The sequence below is a fragment of the Perissodus microlepis genome, chromosome 22, assembly GCF_051167445.1.
Source record: "Perissodus microlepis isolate ML-2025 ecotype Zambia chromosome 22, ASM5116744v1, whole genome shotgun sequence".
NCBI lineage: Eukaryota > Metazoa > Chordata > Actinopteri > Cichliformes > Cichlidae > Perissodus > Perissodus microlepis.
In genome coordinates, this window is record NC_140481.1 from 22,465,891 (window position 1) to 22,480,208 (window position 14,318).

Genomic DNA, 14,318 nt, shown 5'->3' on the forward strand with positions numbered 1-14,318 from the left:
TTCTAACAAGCTGTGTAAGAGCTGGTGATTCTTATATGTATTATGTCAAAATTGGCCTCACTGAAAACACATTAATCAACACTGCACGTGTGAAGCACTGTTACTGAAAGAGCATGAATTTAAACAAATGCACTGGGGAACAGTAAGTGATTTTTCTGCTATGCTAGGCTAGTTTTTTATCTCACAGGGAGGTTTCCAGCACCCTTGCGACAGTTTACATGCTCTATTTACATAAACTATGCCACAGGCACTCTGACTGTTGCTGGCACACAGACATATTGGACACTGCCGAAGAGGGGGGTGATGATAAATGATTTATAATTCTGCATTATAAATGGATTACCACAGGGGTGTCAAAACTAACCTTTCTCTTCATTTTTCACAATCAAATCATGTGACGCCAATTTTCCTGCAGCAGTGAAGCCCAGTTCTCAAGAGGGAGATACATATTTAAAGAAAGTGAAAGCTTCTAAATGTCTTCCTCTTTTTTTAAACTGTGATTGAAAGAATAATGTCTTCATTCCCAAAGCAAATTCCAATGAGCTTTTACTATCTTACTGCAGGAGCCATAGAGCACAGATCCTCTGGGAAAGCTCTATACCAGGTGTGTCAAACATAAGGCCCAGGGCCCAAAATTGGACATTTCCCACTGAACAGCTATGATAAATGTAAAGGAGGACTTTTAACTATATTTTCATGTGTTTTACAGCTTTTCCTGCTACTAAGTACCTCCCCATTGCCTTTCAAACTACACCAAGGTAATTAACCAATAGATCAACAACTAAATAACAGAAACCATCCCGAATTTTCTCTGAATTAAAAAAATCTTTCTGTTGTATTATTACAGGGCAATCCAGGCAATAAGCTTCTGCTGTTTAAAATATTTACTTCCTACAATTAAAGCCAAACAGTCATGGAAACAGACTGCTTTCATTTAGTAGGGTAGCATTTCTTATTCATACAGAAAAACTGAGTCATGCTGTGGAAATTGCACTTCTTTTCTTTATATTAAGATATCTCAGGGATTAAATGTGCAGTTAAACTTTTTTACACTGACAGAAAGGGGAGTTTCATCGGTCTCTGCCATTCAGGTTGAAAGTGGGCTGTATGAGGTCCACCATGTAAAATGAGTTTGGCATCCCTGGTCTATACTCTGAGGTGCGTTTTGGCTAACAGTGTGGGACAAGGGTAAAGCAATTACTTATGAATCATGAGGCACACGTAGAATCAGAAATAATCCTGTTATGTTTAATCCTCTTATGGTAGTTTGCATTGCTGTAACTTGCAAATGATTTTAGCAGCAATATACTAAATTGGACAAAGTCTATCTTTTTTTTTCAAACTTTTATTATCGCCTCCTACTATCACCAGGTCTGTGATATTACTGTAGCGTTTGTTTTCTTTAAGGCATCGTGGGAGCTTGAGCACACTTATTTACTTCACCAGCAGCAACACAACAGAATAATATTAACCTAAATACGCCGGATATCTGCATTTTGTCTTTTCACCAGGAGAGGGAGTGGTGGTTCTACTGCAAACGCCGTACAAAGGCCTCGCTTGTGCCTTCAGCAGTCAACTGGATTGGAGTGGCTGAGCTGCAGGATCCAGTGAGCTTACATTTGTGCTTTGAGGGCAAAACATGGGAGCACTGCACTGGGAAAATGAGGGGGTGCTGAGCTCAAGATGTGACAGGTCTTTCCATTACCAAGACTCATACTCAGTGGAACCAACAAGTCACCAACCACTAGAGTCATTTTACTTCCCGGTGGGAGCTAATTGCATTTAAACAGTTTGCTTTTGGCAAACATTGCTTCAATTTTCTCCCTGCCTGTTTCACGCCCTCTGTTCTGTCTCTCTCTCTCTCTATTTTTTCCATCACTGCTGTCAAGAAGTATCAGAAAATAGAAGCTTGAAGCAGCACTCTGCAGCCCTCTATTAATATCAGTTAAACTCCATACCTGTGCCACCATATGGATCCTTGTCACCTGCTCAGTCGTCATACTTCCTAATCTGATTAACCCTTTGAGTGGGTGGCAACAGCAGACAAGGGTGGCTATCCACGTAGAGCTCATCAGCCTTCTATATACAAACACACACACAAAGCTCACAGAACCCTTAGGTGGTCTTAATCATCCAGAAGGAGATGCTCTCCTGCCAAAGTCACTTATCATTCCCACATGCTGGTTGCCATGGCGACACCTCATACATCAATCAAAGCTGCTGGGGAGTGCGTTGGTTGCTGAGTGCTATAAACAATATTTTAAGCCCTAGTAAGGCGATGACAAGGAAGACAAATTACTCCTCCATCAGATATTGCTTTCTCCGTCGGCTTTGTGTGGGTCCGGTTATCGTCACAGGTCATGTTCTCCACCGACCCAGGCTTTTACAGCCCCTGATTTGTTTTTGGAGTTTTTGGTTTATTTTTTTTTCTTCTTCAGCATATTATAAAGCTGTTCTGTGTAGCATGCAGCTTTGCGATTGCCAAAAGAAGGAGGCACATTCTTCAAACAACTTTCACACAGTCACAGTTGTATGCAGCGCTTGTCCAGCGGATGATGTGCCTGGTAAGATAAGAGCAGCTGGCAGCTCAAGCCCAGAGATTTACAGATGAGACCACTGCTGTATTAGAGGCCATTACCCCCCCGGTCCTCTTAGATATTTTTATCTCGTGGCAGTGTACTTGAAAGTTCCGATCTTACTTTAATTTCCTTATGCCTGAATGAACTATTGTGTCATTATGTGCTCAGCTGTAAGCCTCTCAGAGTACTCAATAACAAAAAAGAAAAAAGAAAGGGAAAGAAAGAAAGCCAGTCGAGGGCAAACATGTTTGAAATGAAGGTGTAATAGTTCCTCTCCAACAAAAGCTTAAATGATTTGGTCATTTGAGTCTACAAGGACAGCACCAGTCAACTTAATTCCCCACATCAATCATCTCCTATTTACACACATGGCGTGATGATGATCTGGGACTAATTTGGCTCAGTTTATCTGTGCACCATATTCATTTATCTGTTTATAAACAATTTACTGGTTGTGCTGCCTTTTTAGTTTATGTCCCATGGCAGGCAAGAATGCAATGACAGCGATCGCTCATTGTTAAATAGCCCTCAGGAAAGCTGTGCCCAGGGGTCAACCAAAGTTGACATGAGATATAAAAAAGGAAGAAAAGGAAGCAAATTGCACTTTTGCCCTCATTTTCTTTTATCAGCAGTGGATTGTAGGAGAGCAGGGAACAGACTTTTGATTGTGTATGGAGTTTAAAAAAGAGAGACAAAAGATGTTAATTAGGAAGGTTTAGAGGTGCTGGGAGACATAAGTTTGAACTTTAAGAAACGCTGAGCTCCAGACATTATACTGACCTGAATTACTCTGGCTTCATGCGACACACGAGCAACAACAGAGGAGCAGTAATGATCTGGCACAGAGCTGTCTTCTGTCCTCTCTCTTTTCCATCCTGCAGCCTCTCCTCTACTCCCACCTTGTCCCACCTCTCCCATCTTCACTGGAAAGCCAAGCTAAGTTTAACTTTATTTGAAAGGTGTGAATTGCGTGCTGTCAGATGACCGATTGAGGGCAACCAGGAGACGGATCGATTGGATATAAGCGCAGCGGAGAGAAGCATACCCCTGACCAAGGGGCCACTTGGTATTGAGCAGCCTGTGGAAAGTGCTATTTGGACAGAAAATAGACCAGAGCTAGCTTTTAATGTAAAAGATTTTCTCATTATACAAAGCAAAAAGAGCGCAAGCGACATTTTACTGTTTATAACGTTTGGTGGTACAGTGGCTTGAGAGTCCTGGCATGAAAAGGAGTAATTCAGGCAGACGCTTTCTTGGAATTTAAGCAAAACAACAACAAAAAAATCATAATCTATTGCTTTTGATGAGCACATATACCATTTCTGTCTAACTCACATGTGAACGCAGCAGAAACATGCCAGCGAGGTGGCTTGTGTATCTGCCCATCTTATTTTGAATGCCACCATTGTAATTTTGCCACGGGAGGGTTGTTGGGGATGTCACTGAAGGAGTAGCACATAAATATGTTGTGTTCTGAATTGAGACAGCTCATGTCGGCCGCTCAGGAAAGTGAAAGAAGGGTCATTTGTCAAGCAGAGGCAGCTGTGGAAATTGGGAGACGTACTTCAGTTTTCAGCACGTGAGTCATATATTTCTCTCTCTCTCTCTCCTGCTGGGATAATGTCAGGCCAGGTTCCAGCCGTTTCTTCCGCATTACATTTCTCATATCTGTGCGCCATGTCTTCTCAATAGACAGCATGCGGAGGCTTCACGAACCACACCAAAGTCAGGGAAATGTTGATAAGGCGCGTGTTATTCTGAAGAGGAAGCAGTGCAAGCCAACTTCTCAGACTCTGACATTCTGCCTGCAGACAGCTGATATCTCTGTTGAGCTCAGGTAAGTATTTTGGTTGTCCCTATTTCTCAATATCTGCTTCTCTCTCCCTCTCTTACTCTTACTCTTTCTCCATCTTTCTCTCTCTTTTCGTGCTCCATCAATTGAAACTTTCTTATATAGATTTTTATGCAGCATGCCAATAAAATTTGAAGCATCACTGCAGGAACTTTCAGCCGTGTCGACAAGTCAGAATCAATCTTGATGAATGTGGTGAACTGTGAATGTTTTCAGACAATTTTCTCTGCTGATATGCTTTTCAGAGTTATTGTTAGTTAAAAAAAAAATTGAGTGAATGTTCTTCTTTTACTAATTTTTGTGTGGAGCCTGCTTTACGCATACCCACACAGGTTTTTATATTTATATATATTTTATAATTGCCTAATTATTTTGTCATTTCATGGAATAATTGTAACAAATAAAAGCTTATAAGTCCTTAAAATGATACACTGAATGAATACAGGTACAAAGAAATATTATTGCATTGATTGTTTTGTTTTTCTACATGGATTCAATTCAAGTATTTTTGTAAGCAAAATACAAAAGACTTGCCATTGTCTCTGAAGCTTCACAACCTCTTGGGGGAGAAATCTTTTCACACGCTCTGGAAAATGGCAGATGAACGCGCTGAATACAATACCATCTTGCTGCAGATGCAGCATAATAAATTGAGCAAAAGCTCTCTGATCTCTGGGATGATAGATTGTTCTATATTCTGTTGCAAAATATAGAAGCTTATTGCACTATTTCATATTTATCTTGAGTGTGCACAGGCACATATTTGAATAGCCAAGTAATGCCAAAGCCATGTAAACACTCCTCCCATCAGTGCCGAGATGAACGTGTCGTGCAGTTGCCGAGTATCATCTGAGTGTGTTCACTGGGGACCGAGGGAGCTGTGTCCACATCCGGTGCATTTAACTACCTCTCCGTGGCCCTCTGTGGAGAAATGAGGCGTGTTCAGTGTGAAATGGTGTGTCACTGATGAGGCCATGCCGGTAACCCCCGTGCACTTGGTCACAGAGCACACACCATCAAGTAGAAGTTGACTCAGGTCATTGCTTCTGCTATATTTCTCCTCCTCTGATTTCTCATTAACACTTGAAAGACTGAAGATGTAATTTAACTCATGGAGAGCCTTCAATACCCAGTTGTTGTTTTTTTTTTAATTAACGTGAAACTTGACCATCAAAATTTTTTTAAAAGAGCATTAAAACAGACAGCCCAACTCTCTCCTTGCCACAGCTCCTAACAGTTGGATGCTGCACCTTATTGGAACAGTAAGTGGTTGTTTTAAGTACTCTCAATTCACTGCAGATCTGAGTGTGCAGTGGTGCTGGCTAATCATCCCGCTATAATGGATTACAGTATAACAGGTAAAGTTTCAAAGCTTCCTGAATGAAATGTCTGAATCTTGTGTTTCTGCTCATAATGAGCAAATGGAATGTACATGATGGAATTACCCATTTTACACATAGATGATGCACAAGGTAATTAGTTAAGAGGAGTGCCAAGTCGGCTAAATGAAAGGAAATGAGAGAAAACAGAGCAACAAGAAACCTTGGTCTTGAGTTTTCATTCAGTCTTGGAAAGACATGAAGCTGGTTATTGGAGAGTAATGGGTGTATGAATTTGTATGGTCCTGCTATCCCTGAAAGAAGGATTGATAATCAATCTAGTTGTTTTCCTTCCTTCAAACGATTGTATCTTGGGAATGGCTCCAGCCTCCAGTAATGACCCTCAATAGGAAGCAGCAGATATAGATAACAGATCAATCTATAATTCTCTCTTTCCTTATCAAATCCCCAGAGTATCAGGAATCTGGTCAGGCTTTGTGACATCAGTTTTTGACTCCAGGCTCGCTCCTAAGTGGACCTCACATATAATGCATGTATTAGATGGGAGGCTACTTTTTAAAAAGCGGGCAGCAACTTTGCTCTCGTCAGGGACATCTAATAAAGGAGTTATTTTCTTCTCTTTTCACGGAGTCACAATATTGATAGGTATCTCCAGACAAATTGTTTAGGCTAGTCAATACTCCGCCTCTATGACATGATAAATATTTCTGGCTTACAGGATTTACTTGTAACATTTTCAGAAAACCAAAAACTGGCATGCTGTTATTATAATCCTCTTAATCATTTATGACACCTCACTCACTGACCCATGGCAGGCATTTAAGGGTTTAGCGTTGGGGGGTTTTCTTCACAACTGCCCTTTAGCAAAATTAAAAGCTGGAGACACCTAAGGATGCTGTGCATAAACTCTGCAAGTCTGTGATGCTGTGGGGTGAAGAAAAAAAAGGAAAGAAAAAACAAAGCAAACAGAAACAGTCAAGCCTGCCTCTGGAGAGAGGGCGAAGGCAAAGCCGCTCTAGCCTGGCAACAGCACTTATTTTGGCTGGTTTTCATCTGGGCTTGGCCTTTTGACAAGAGATACAATTGAAGCAATCTTCACAGCCTCCATTTCTTCTTTTCAAAGGTCACCCATTCAGAATCTTAAGGTAGAGTAGAAAGCGTGAAGGGTTAGAGTGTTTTTCATGGCATAAGCAGGCCTTAACAAATGATCGAGATGCTGGGCGCATATGTGTGTGAATGAGCACACTGTCGTGCGCCTACACGAGGACGGCTTCATCAATATGCATGCGGTTATGTGTGCGTGGGATTTCATGTGTTTACATGTATCACACTCCTGCCATCTGTCTGCGTTTAGTCTTTGTGTGTGAATGAATTTAGGCACTGAATCCCAGCTTCAGACGCTGATGGTGTCTCTCTTTCAGTCTCTACGATCTCTTCCTGAACTCCAAACTCTTATCCACTTCTGCCACTCCACCTGCTTTCTATGATGACCCCCATCAATTTTCATAATCATCCTTTTACTGTCCTTTATTATGAGCTTTCCATCTACCCATCTCTCCAAAGCTGTATTTTTCATCTCCCTCTTATCCCCACCTCATCTCACCACCAGACAGCCTGAATGCACAGCCACATTAAGCCGGCTCAAGCTTCAGTCCTGTTCTCTTACATGAATTTTTCATTTGCGTTTTCAAAAATGATCGTCTCACAGGTGACAGGGTAGCTGTAAACAGTGCTGATGCAAAGTAGGTATGCGAATTTGGGCCAGTTTGAGATATTTTCAAACCAGTGTAGGGTATTAGCTGTTTGTTCTATCTTATAAATTCAAAATTATGATGTCAAGATGCTAATGCAATTAGAATATACATCATCCGTTTAAACAGCCCAATTCAAAAGTATTGAAAACAGGTGTCAATCCATCCATCCATCCTTTTCCACTTATCCTTATCAGGGTTAAATCTATTTGGTCTACAGTGAGTTCAGAAAAAAAACAAAAGTTTTTTGCTATCAGATGACACCGAAGAGGGCTGTTGGACTATAATTTTTCTCCTTTGGGACAGGATCATACCTCAGATAAATCAATAATACTTCCTACATCCGTCTCATCGTTATTTGAAACCACCAAGTACAAAATAAATGTATACAATCAATCATAAAAAAAAAATACAAAATACAAAAAACTTGAGGATTTATTTGAAATATTTAAAAAAAAAAGTGTTTCATTTCAATATAGTCTTTCAAGGCTTTGGGACAAGTTGTGAAAGTACATCCCGATTTTAAGGGAATGATGAATGCTGTGTTCTTGTCTTTGCTGGGGGACACAGTAATGATGAGATACATCAATCTGTATTATCACCCTACCGTCAGTCCACAACATCCAAGGGCAACAGAAATATTGCAGTCGCACAGACAATTTATCTTGGCACACCTGCTTATATACCCATAGGTACGCGAAAGCGCTTCCTTCAAGATTAAGAACCTTGTGCGCTCTCATTCTGTAACTTATTCTCTATCTTAAAAACTGTAAAAAAAAAAATAGTGATAAAAGTTTGATTTATAGTTACTATCGGATTTACTTTATCGAAAGTATAATAAGGATAATCCCTATTTCAATCAGTTGCAGCCATAATTTTGCTCCGTTTTCATTGGTAAAGCTTTCTGTCGGATTAGAAGGTTCGTTTCTCTGATTGGTCTAGATACATAGAATCCCGCCCCTTCGTACCTGTCGATCTGTGAGAGGTCGCCTGAGCGTCCTAGAGCCCGCCTCTCGCATCCCTCCCGCCCCTCTCCGCCGGCGTTCAATCGTGAAGCCGATTGACGGTTGCAGCCTCGGTATGTGGCGCATGAGTGTGCGTTTCGGGATGTAACAGCGGTCTCCCGGAGTAGCGATACCAAATTAAATCATACCTTACACCCGAAGGAGTTAGATGATAGGATACCTGAGAGAAGCGGGCACAGCATAGGGAAGTATACGACAGTACGGAGCGGGGGGAAAGACGTGGAGCGGGGCAGGAGCAAATCCAGCCGACACTGCGCGCAGAAATGGCGGAGCAACACGCAGCCAGCGACGGCAAGCACAAAGCGTCCACCAACGCCGGGGGCTCGGTGCACGGGAACAGTCGACCCGGCGCCGCGGGTGGAGGAGGGGGCAAAGGGGGCCTGTCTGGCGGACTGACACAGCCAGCTGGGTGGCAGTCTTTACTCTCGTTTAGCATTCTTTTTCTGGCCTGCCTGGCGGGATTCAGCTCCAGACTTTTTGCGGTGATCCGGTTCGAGAGCATCATCCACGAGTTCGACCCGTGGTAAGCTAGCTAACTACTGTCTGCTGTTCGCTGGTTATACTTGCTTGTAATGGAAATGAGAGACTGAGAATTAAATCCCTACAGAGGGGAGGTATTATTTTTTTTTAATTAAACACGTATATTTATTTATCTCCTCGCTTTGCTTTACGCTTTATAAAGTTAGCACAGTCGCAGCGGTGTTAAGTTTTTGAATGCAGTTCAGCTTTAACTTTAATTTTGATTTCGTGCTGTGGTTCGTTAGCTGCTCATGCTCGTGATTAAACAGCATGCCCCCCCCCCAAAAAAAAAAAAAAAAAAATGACCCTGGCACATACACTTGTATATACGGGCTCGGTGGCCCAATGTGCAGCCCATCTGCGGGACCTTGACATTTAAATATGATAAAGAGCTAGCTAACTAGTCTGGTTTGACCAGTTGTGTGTTACCCAACAGTAGGTTTGTGTACTTGCTGCAGTGAGCTCGGTCTTGAGTCTTCAGCTGCAGGAACTTTATTCGGATTTAAAGAGCAGAGAAAAAACAAATAAATAAAAATTCTGCATTTTAACCAGTGAAAATGTAAAATGGTTAACAGCCTGATTATTTTACTCGTGTGCTTGATCGATGTGTTTGATTGAAGTAGTTTGGTTTTCTCATGTCTTATTGTTGCTTCGCTACATCTTGAATGACCAGGGTCTCTTGCAAGCTTACAGCCGGTGCTTCTCGTAACAGCAGGTTGTAACCCGGAAGCCAACTGATCCGATCTGGCGTGTCTGTCATCACAATGGAGAATTATTCCGCTTTGTAACAGTGTCACATGGGCTCACAGGCGGCCGCCTGGTTGCCCTCTCATTCCCTCATTGCTCTCTTATATTGTGTGGCATTCAACGGGGCAGCAGAACTGATGCATCCATTTATTAATTTTCAAGGACAGGTGCTCCATCTAGTTCAGGGTGACACTTGCGTCTTCAATTATGTTGATAACTTGATTGCATTTAAAAGCCAAGGGCCAAGGCTTATGGCTGTGGGAGGTTCTGCGTGGTTCAGATGAGCTTGCTCCCTCTCTCAGACTGGAATTTGCTGAAAGGGCTGACCTTAGCGCTGTTAATGAGTAGTCCCATGTGTCTTGCACTCATTAGAAGCTGCTTTTACAACCTTCATATTTCCCGATTAAAGTTTGGGGGGGGTAGTCATAGAGCTTTTGGATACAGTATGTTATCTATGGTACTGTGCTGCATTTCACAGTAGCAGTGGGAGCTGTTTTGCCTCAGTATAAGGCTATAATGTGGCACCCGTTTCCACAGTTGCAAAGCAAGAATGGCACAGGTCTTTGGCAGCATGTCACAGGAAAGAAAGCAAAGACATTCTTTGATATTCAGAAGTTTAAAAAGCCCTTGCAGCAACGAGTAGTCTGCATCTGTTCTCAATTTTTGTCCCCCCCCAACACAAAACAAAACACAGTTTCAACCGTCTGTTGCCAGCTTAAATGTGTAAAACTGTAATTCTGTCGCATTGGAGTGTTTTTTTGGTTTTTTTTTTTTTTTTATAATGCACAGTATCCTTATTAAAGTGGAGACTTGCATAAAAAAAAATATATATATATCTACAGTTAGCTGTTCATTGATACTGAATTGTCCTCCTCCCCTTGTGTCATGTTTTGAACAAAAACCGACTGACATCTTAATAATTCATACTCCTAACAATCCGACAAACCTGACCCTCCCTTGGGTTTTTACTTTGAGTGTCCTTTTTAAACATGTACTAATGTTTGTTTGGTCATCTTTTAAAGAGTTTTGTAATTATGTTTCATCAAGCATTATAACTTTCTCACCTTTGTGACAGAAAGAAAATGTGTGGGGTTTTTTTTTTTTTTTGTTTGTTTTTTTCCAGCTGTGTGAACACTGGATGTTGATTGGAAGTCAGCATCAGACACACCATTAGTGCCGTTGTCCGTTGTTGTCTGACCGCTTATTGGTTTTTTTATTGTTTTTTTTCCCCCTCTGCACAGAGCTTCAAATTATCAGCAGCTAACCATTACGTTAAGCAAGCTGGCAATTTGAAGAATCAAGATTGGATTTACAAGCACCCAAATGTCAAGCTTATTCTGCAGTATGCAAATGCTCTGAGCTGTGCTGATTTTTGCAGAAGGGTCGCTGCCGTGGTTCGGCTATATCTGGCTGTGCTAATTTTAATTTCCTAATATTTGTTTATTTAAAAATCAGGGGGGATTAGTTGGCATTCAGGTGGGATTCATTTATTTATTTATTTTCATCCATTGATGGAACTAATTAGGGTTCGTGCCAAGAAAGTTGTAAAGCCTGATGGCTGGGACACTCCAAGGGTGGGTGGAGGACATAGGTGCAAGCCTGCTGTGTGGCACAGATGGAACAGTACGGCTGCCTAGGTGCAGACACAGTGTGTAGCTACTGACGAAAGGGGAAAGAGACTGGGTGGCCAATTTCTCTCTCCTAAAATAAGGTAAGGTGCGCTATGTCAGCAAGAGAACAAAAGAATCACTTAACCTCATTTACATAAAGATAAATGATGATTTGGCTCACAATAACTGGAGTACATTAGGAGACTGGCATAGCCTAGATGGCTAGTGCCGTTCATCTGTTGTTCGCCTAGGCTGCTGAACAGGACAAGGAGAAGTGTCACTGGGGGGGCAGCTGATTGCCGCAAACAGTGGACCAGCACCTTTTATGTAGTATTATTCATCCGTTCTCTTCCGCTTATCCTTGTCAGGGTCGCAGAGGCTGGAGCCCATCCCAGCTACTGAAGGGCTAAAGGCAGGCTACACCCTGGACGGGTCGCCAGTCTGTTGCAGGGCTAACAGATAGAGACAGACGACCATTCATTCACATTCAAACCTATGGGGAATTTTAGATTTACTAATTAACCTAACCCACTAGCTTTCCTCCCACAGTCTTTTGCCCTGGCCAGGTAATGGAATCGAATTCAGGACCTCCTTGCTGTGAGGAAACGGTGTCACTGTGCTGTCGTGTATATATATGACAGGGGTAGTCTGGAGTTTTAAATATTCAGTTATCATTAAGCTACAAAACAGTGTATTTAAAATAAGCTTATGGAATGTCGTAACATTTATCGCCATCTAGAGTCACATTGTGTTTCTGAGAAGCTCTTATACTCATAAAGTGTGAGCACATCCCAGATTCTCAGTGGGGTTAATGTATGGACTCTCTGGTAGCCACTAGAGGTGGGTTTCATTTCAGATACTTGGGATATAATATTGCTGTGATTTATTTATTTTTTTAATCATTTTTTGATATACTGCAGTAACATAAATTGCAGTTTATCACTTTTCTTTTTCAACAGCATAGTATGTCCTTAAAGATAAACTTTGCCAACACCTGTTTTATCCAGTAATATGAAGTTATCTCACTTTATTTCGTCCATAGCTGCAAAATGAGATTGCCGACACTCAACACACAAAACCTACCATAAATGTTGCAGTCTGCAGTCAGTCTGTGGTTGAATGGGGTCATGTTGGCAATTGCATCCAACCTGTTTTGGTTAATACGGCAATTTGCTGTGGTAAATTGTCAAAAATCTCACGTGTTGCAGTCTACATAGACAGAAATTCACCAGTTGCATAATTCACATTTAACTATTACACTTTTTTTTTTTGTCAGCAACCTTCCTGTTCTGTAGAAAAATATAAGCAGGATACAACTAGCTGGCAGCCACTTTAGTCGAATCCCCTCAAGTTGTTCTCACTGACAAAGACTCATTCTGACTGATGATAACATGTTTTCAATCCGTTGGCCTTTAGAAACGTGCAGTTATTTGATAACCTTTGACAGTCTCTCTGATAGTGATTGCAGTCAGTCCAAGTCAGACTACAAGTGTTTGCACAAGGGTTGCCTCCTATCGGGCCGCCAGTGGAATCGCCTTGCAAGTGGTTGTGACTGTGCAACAACCTCCGGCTCTGGGAACCATTTAGTGACTACAAGTTGCAACTGGTAGATTGAATTGGCAGATTTATTTATTTTTCTGTTTTTTGGTAGCTGCATGGAGGTTGCTATCCTGTTTTTACTGTGTGACTGAGCCAAGTATGTGAGTCTAGTATTGTGCATCACCCCCTTTTTTTCCCCCCTTAATAGAGTATAAATCTGCTACAGCAGTACATGGTCATGTGAGATTGCTGTTGGTGATCTTTGAAGAATTTGCTGTTTTACACGTTCACCTAACAAGCCAACGATTACCAGTTCGGTTCTGAGAGGGGGGCACAAGTCCCTCTGAAGTCCATCAGGAAGAGCGCCAAACATGTGACCCCTTGTGTAGAAGGGAACAGCCAGAAGTAGCTTTATCATGCATAAAAATGCCAAACTCATTTTTGCGAGTAGCTGTAAGGTTTGCTTTGTAAGGGGACTTTTTCCCTGCATCACATGCTTGTGAATTAAATTAATTGGGTTTTCAGAAGCTGTTCGGAAAAGAGATTTGGTGGTGTGCTACTTTTTCAGATTCTTCAGCTCAGGGTTGTACAGATTACCAGTTCAGCACAAGCATTGCTTTTTAGATGCAGTAATGTAAGTTGGATAACACTCAGATTAAATGATTGATTTATTAAAGCATCAAAATAGTCAGTCTGGCTTCCAGGCTCCAAGCTCATCACTGCCCACATATATGTTAAGCATAAATGTGGGGAGTAATAAGTCAATATCCGGCTGGCAGCACTGCAGTGAAAGGTTAGAGGGAGAAATTGGAAGTTCTGGACATTAAATAGACCGCCAAACTGGGAGGGTTTGTCTGGTCAATGAAATGAGGAGAGTGAGGCATGTAAGTGTGTGTATGTGTGTGTGACGCAGTGCAGCCCAAGTTGGCTGCTTCCAGACTTGGCTCAGTATAAGGCCAGGGATTTTTTTGAGTCATTAAAATGAAGTCGGTGACCTGTCATGACAAAATGAATGTAACTGATAGCGGGAAGATTAATTTTTATCATGAAATTGAGAACAAGACAGCCTGAGCTTTCCTTGGGATTAACTCGGGCTGCTGAGAGCTGGGTTTTGCTGGTAGTCAGCGGTTGTTTGTCGTGGGTTAAATCTTATCCTTGGAGTGTCATCTTCAGCCTGGCTGTCCGTATTGTTTAAGTTTATTAGGAATCTCTGAGCGAGCTCTCTCTCTCTCTCTCTCTCTCTCTCTCTCTCTCTCTCTCTCTCTCTCTCTCTCTCTCTCTCTCTCTCTCTCTCTCTCTCTCTCTCTCTCAGCTCTAAACAAAGTACATCTTCTCTGTATTTAAAGTGCAATGTTA

General features: G+C 41.8%; 1 protein-coding gene across 1 annotated transcript in view; it reads left to right on the plus strand.

Moving 5' to 3' along the window:
- Positions 1 to 8,566: 8,566 nt before the first annotated feature.
- Positions 8,567 to 14,318, plus strand: part of LOC146363088 (dolichyl-diphosphooligosaccharide--protein glycosyltransferase subunit STT3B) — a 105,463-nt gene continuing 99,711 nt past the window's right edge. The window contains exon 1 of the mRNA XM_084918807.1: positions 8,567 to 9,070. Coding sequence (XP_084774933.1) covers positions 8,811 to 9,070 — 260 coding nt within the window. The 5' untranslated portion in view covers positions 8,567 to 8,810. The remainder of the gene's footprint in view (positions 9,071 to 14,318) is intronic.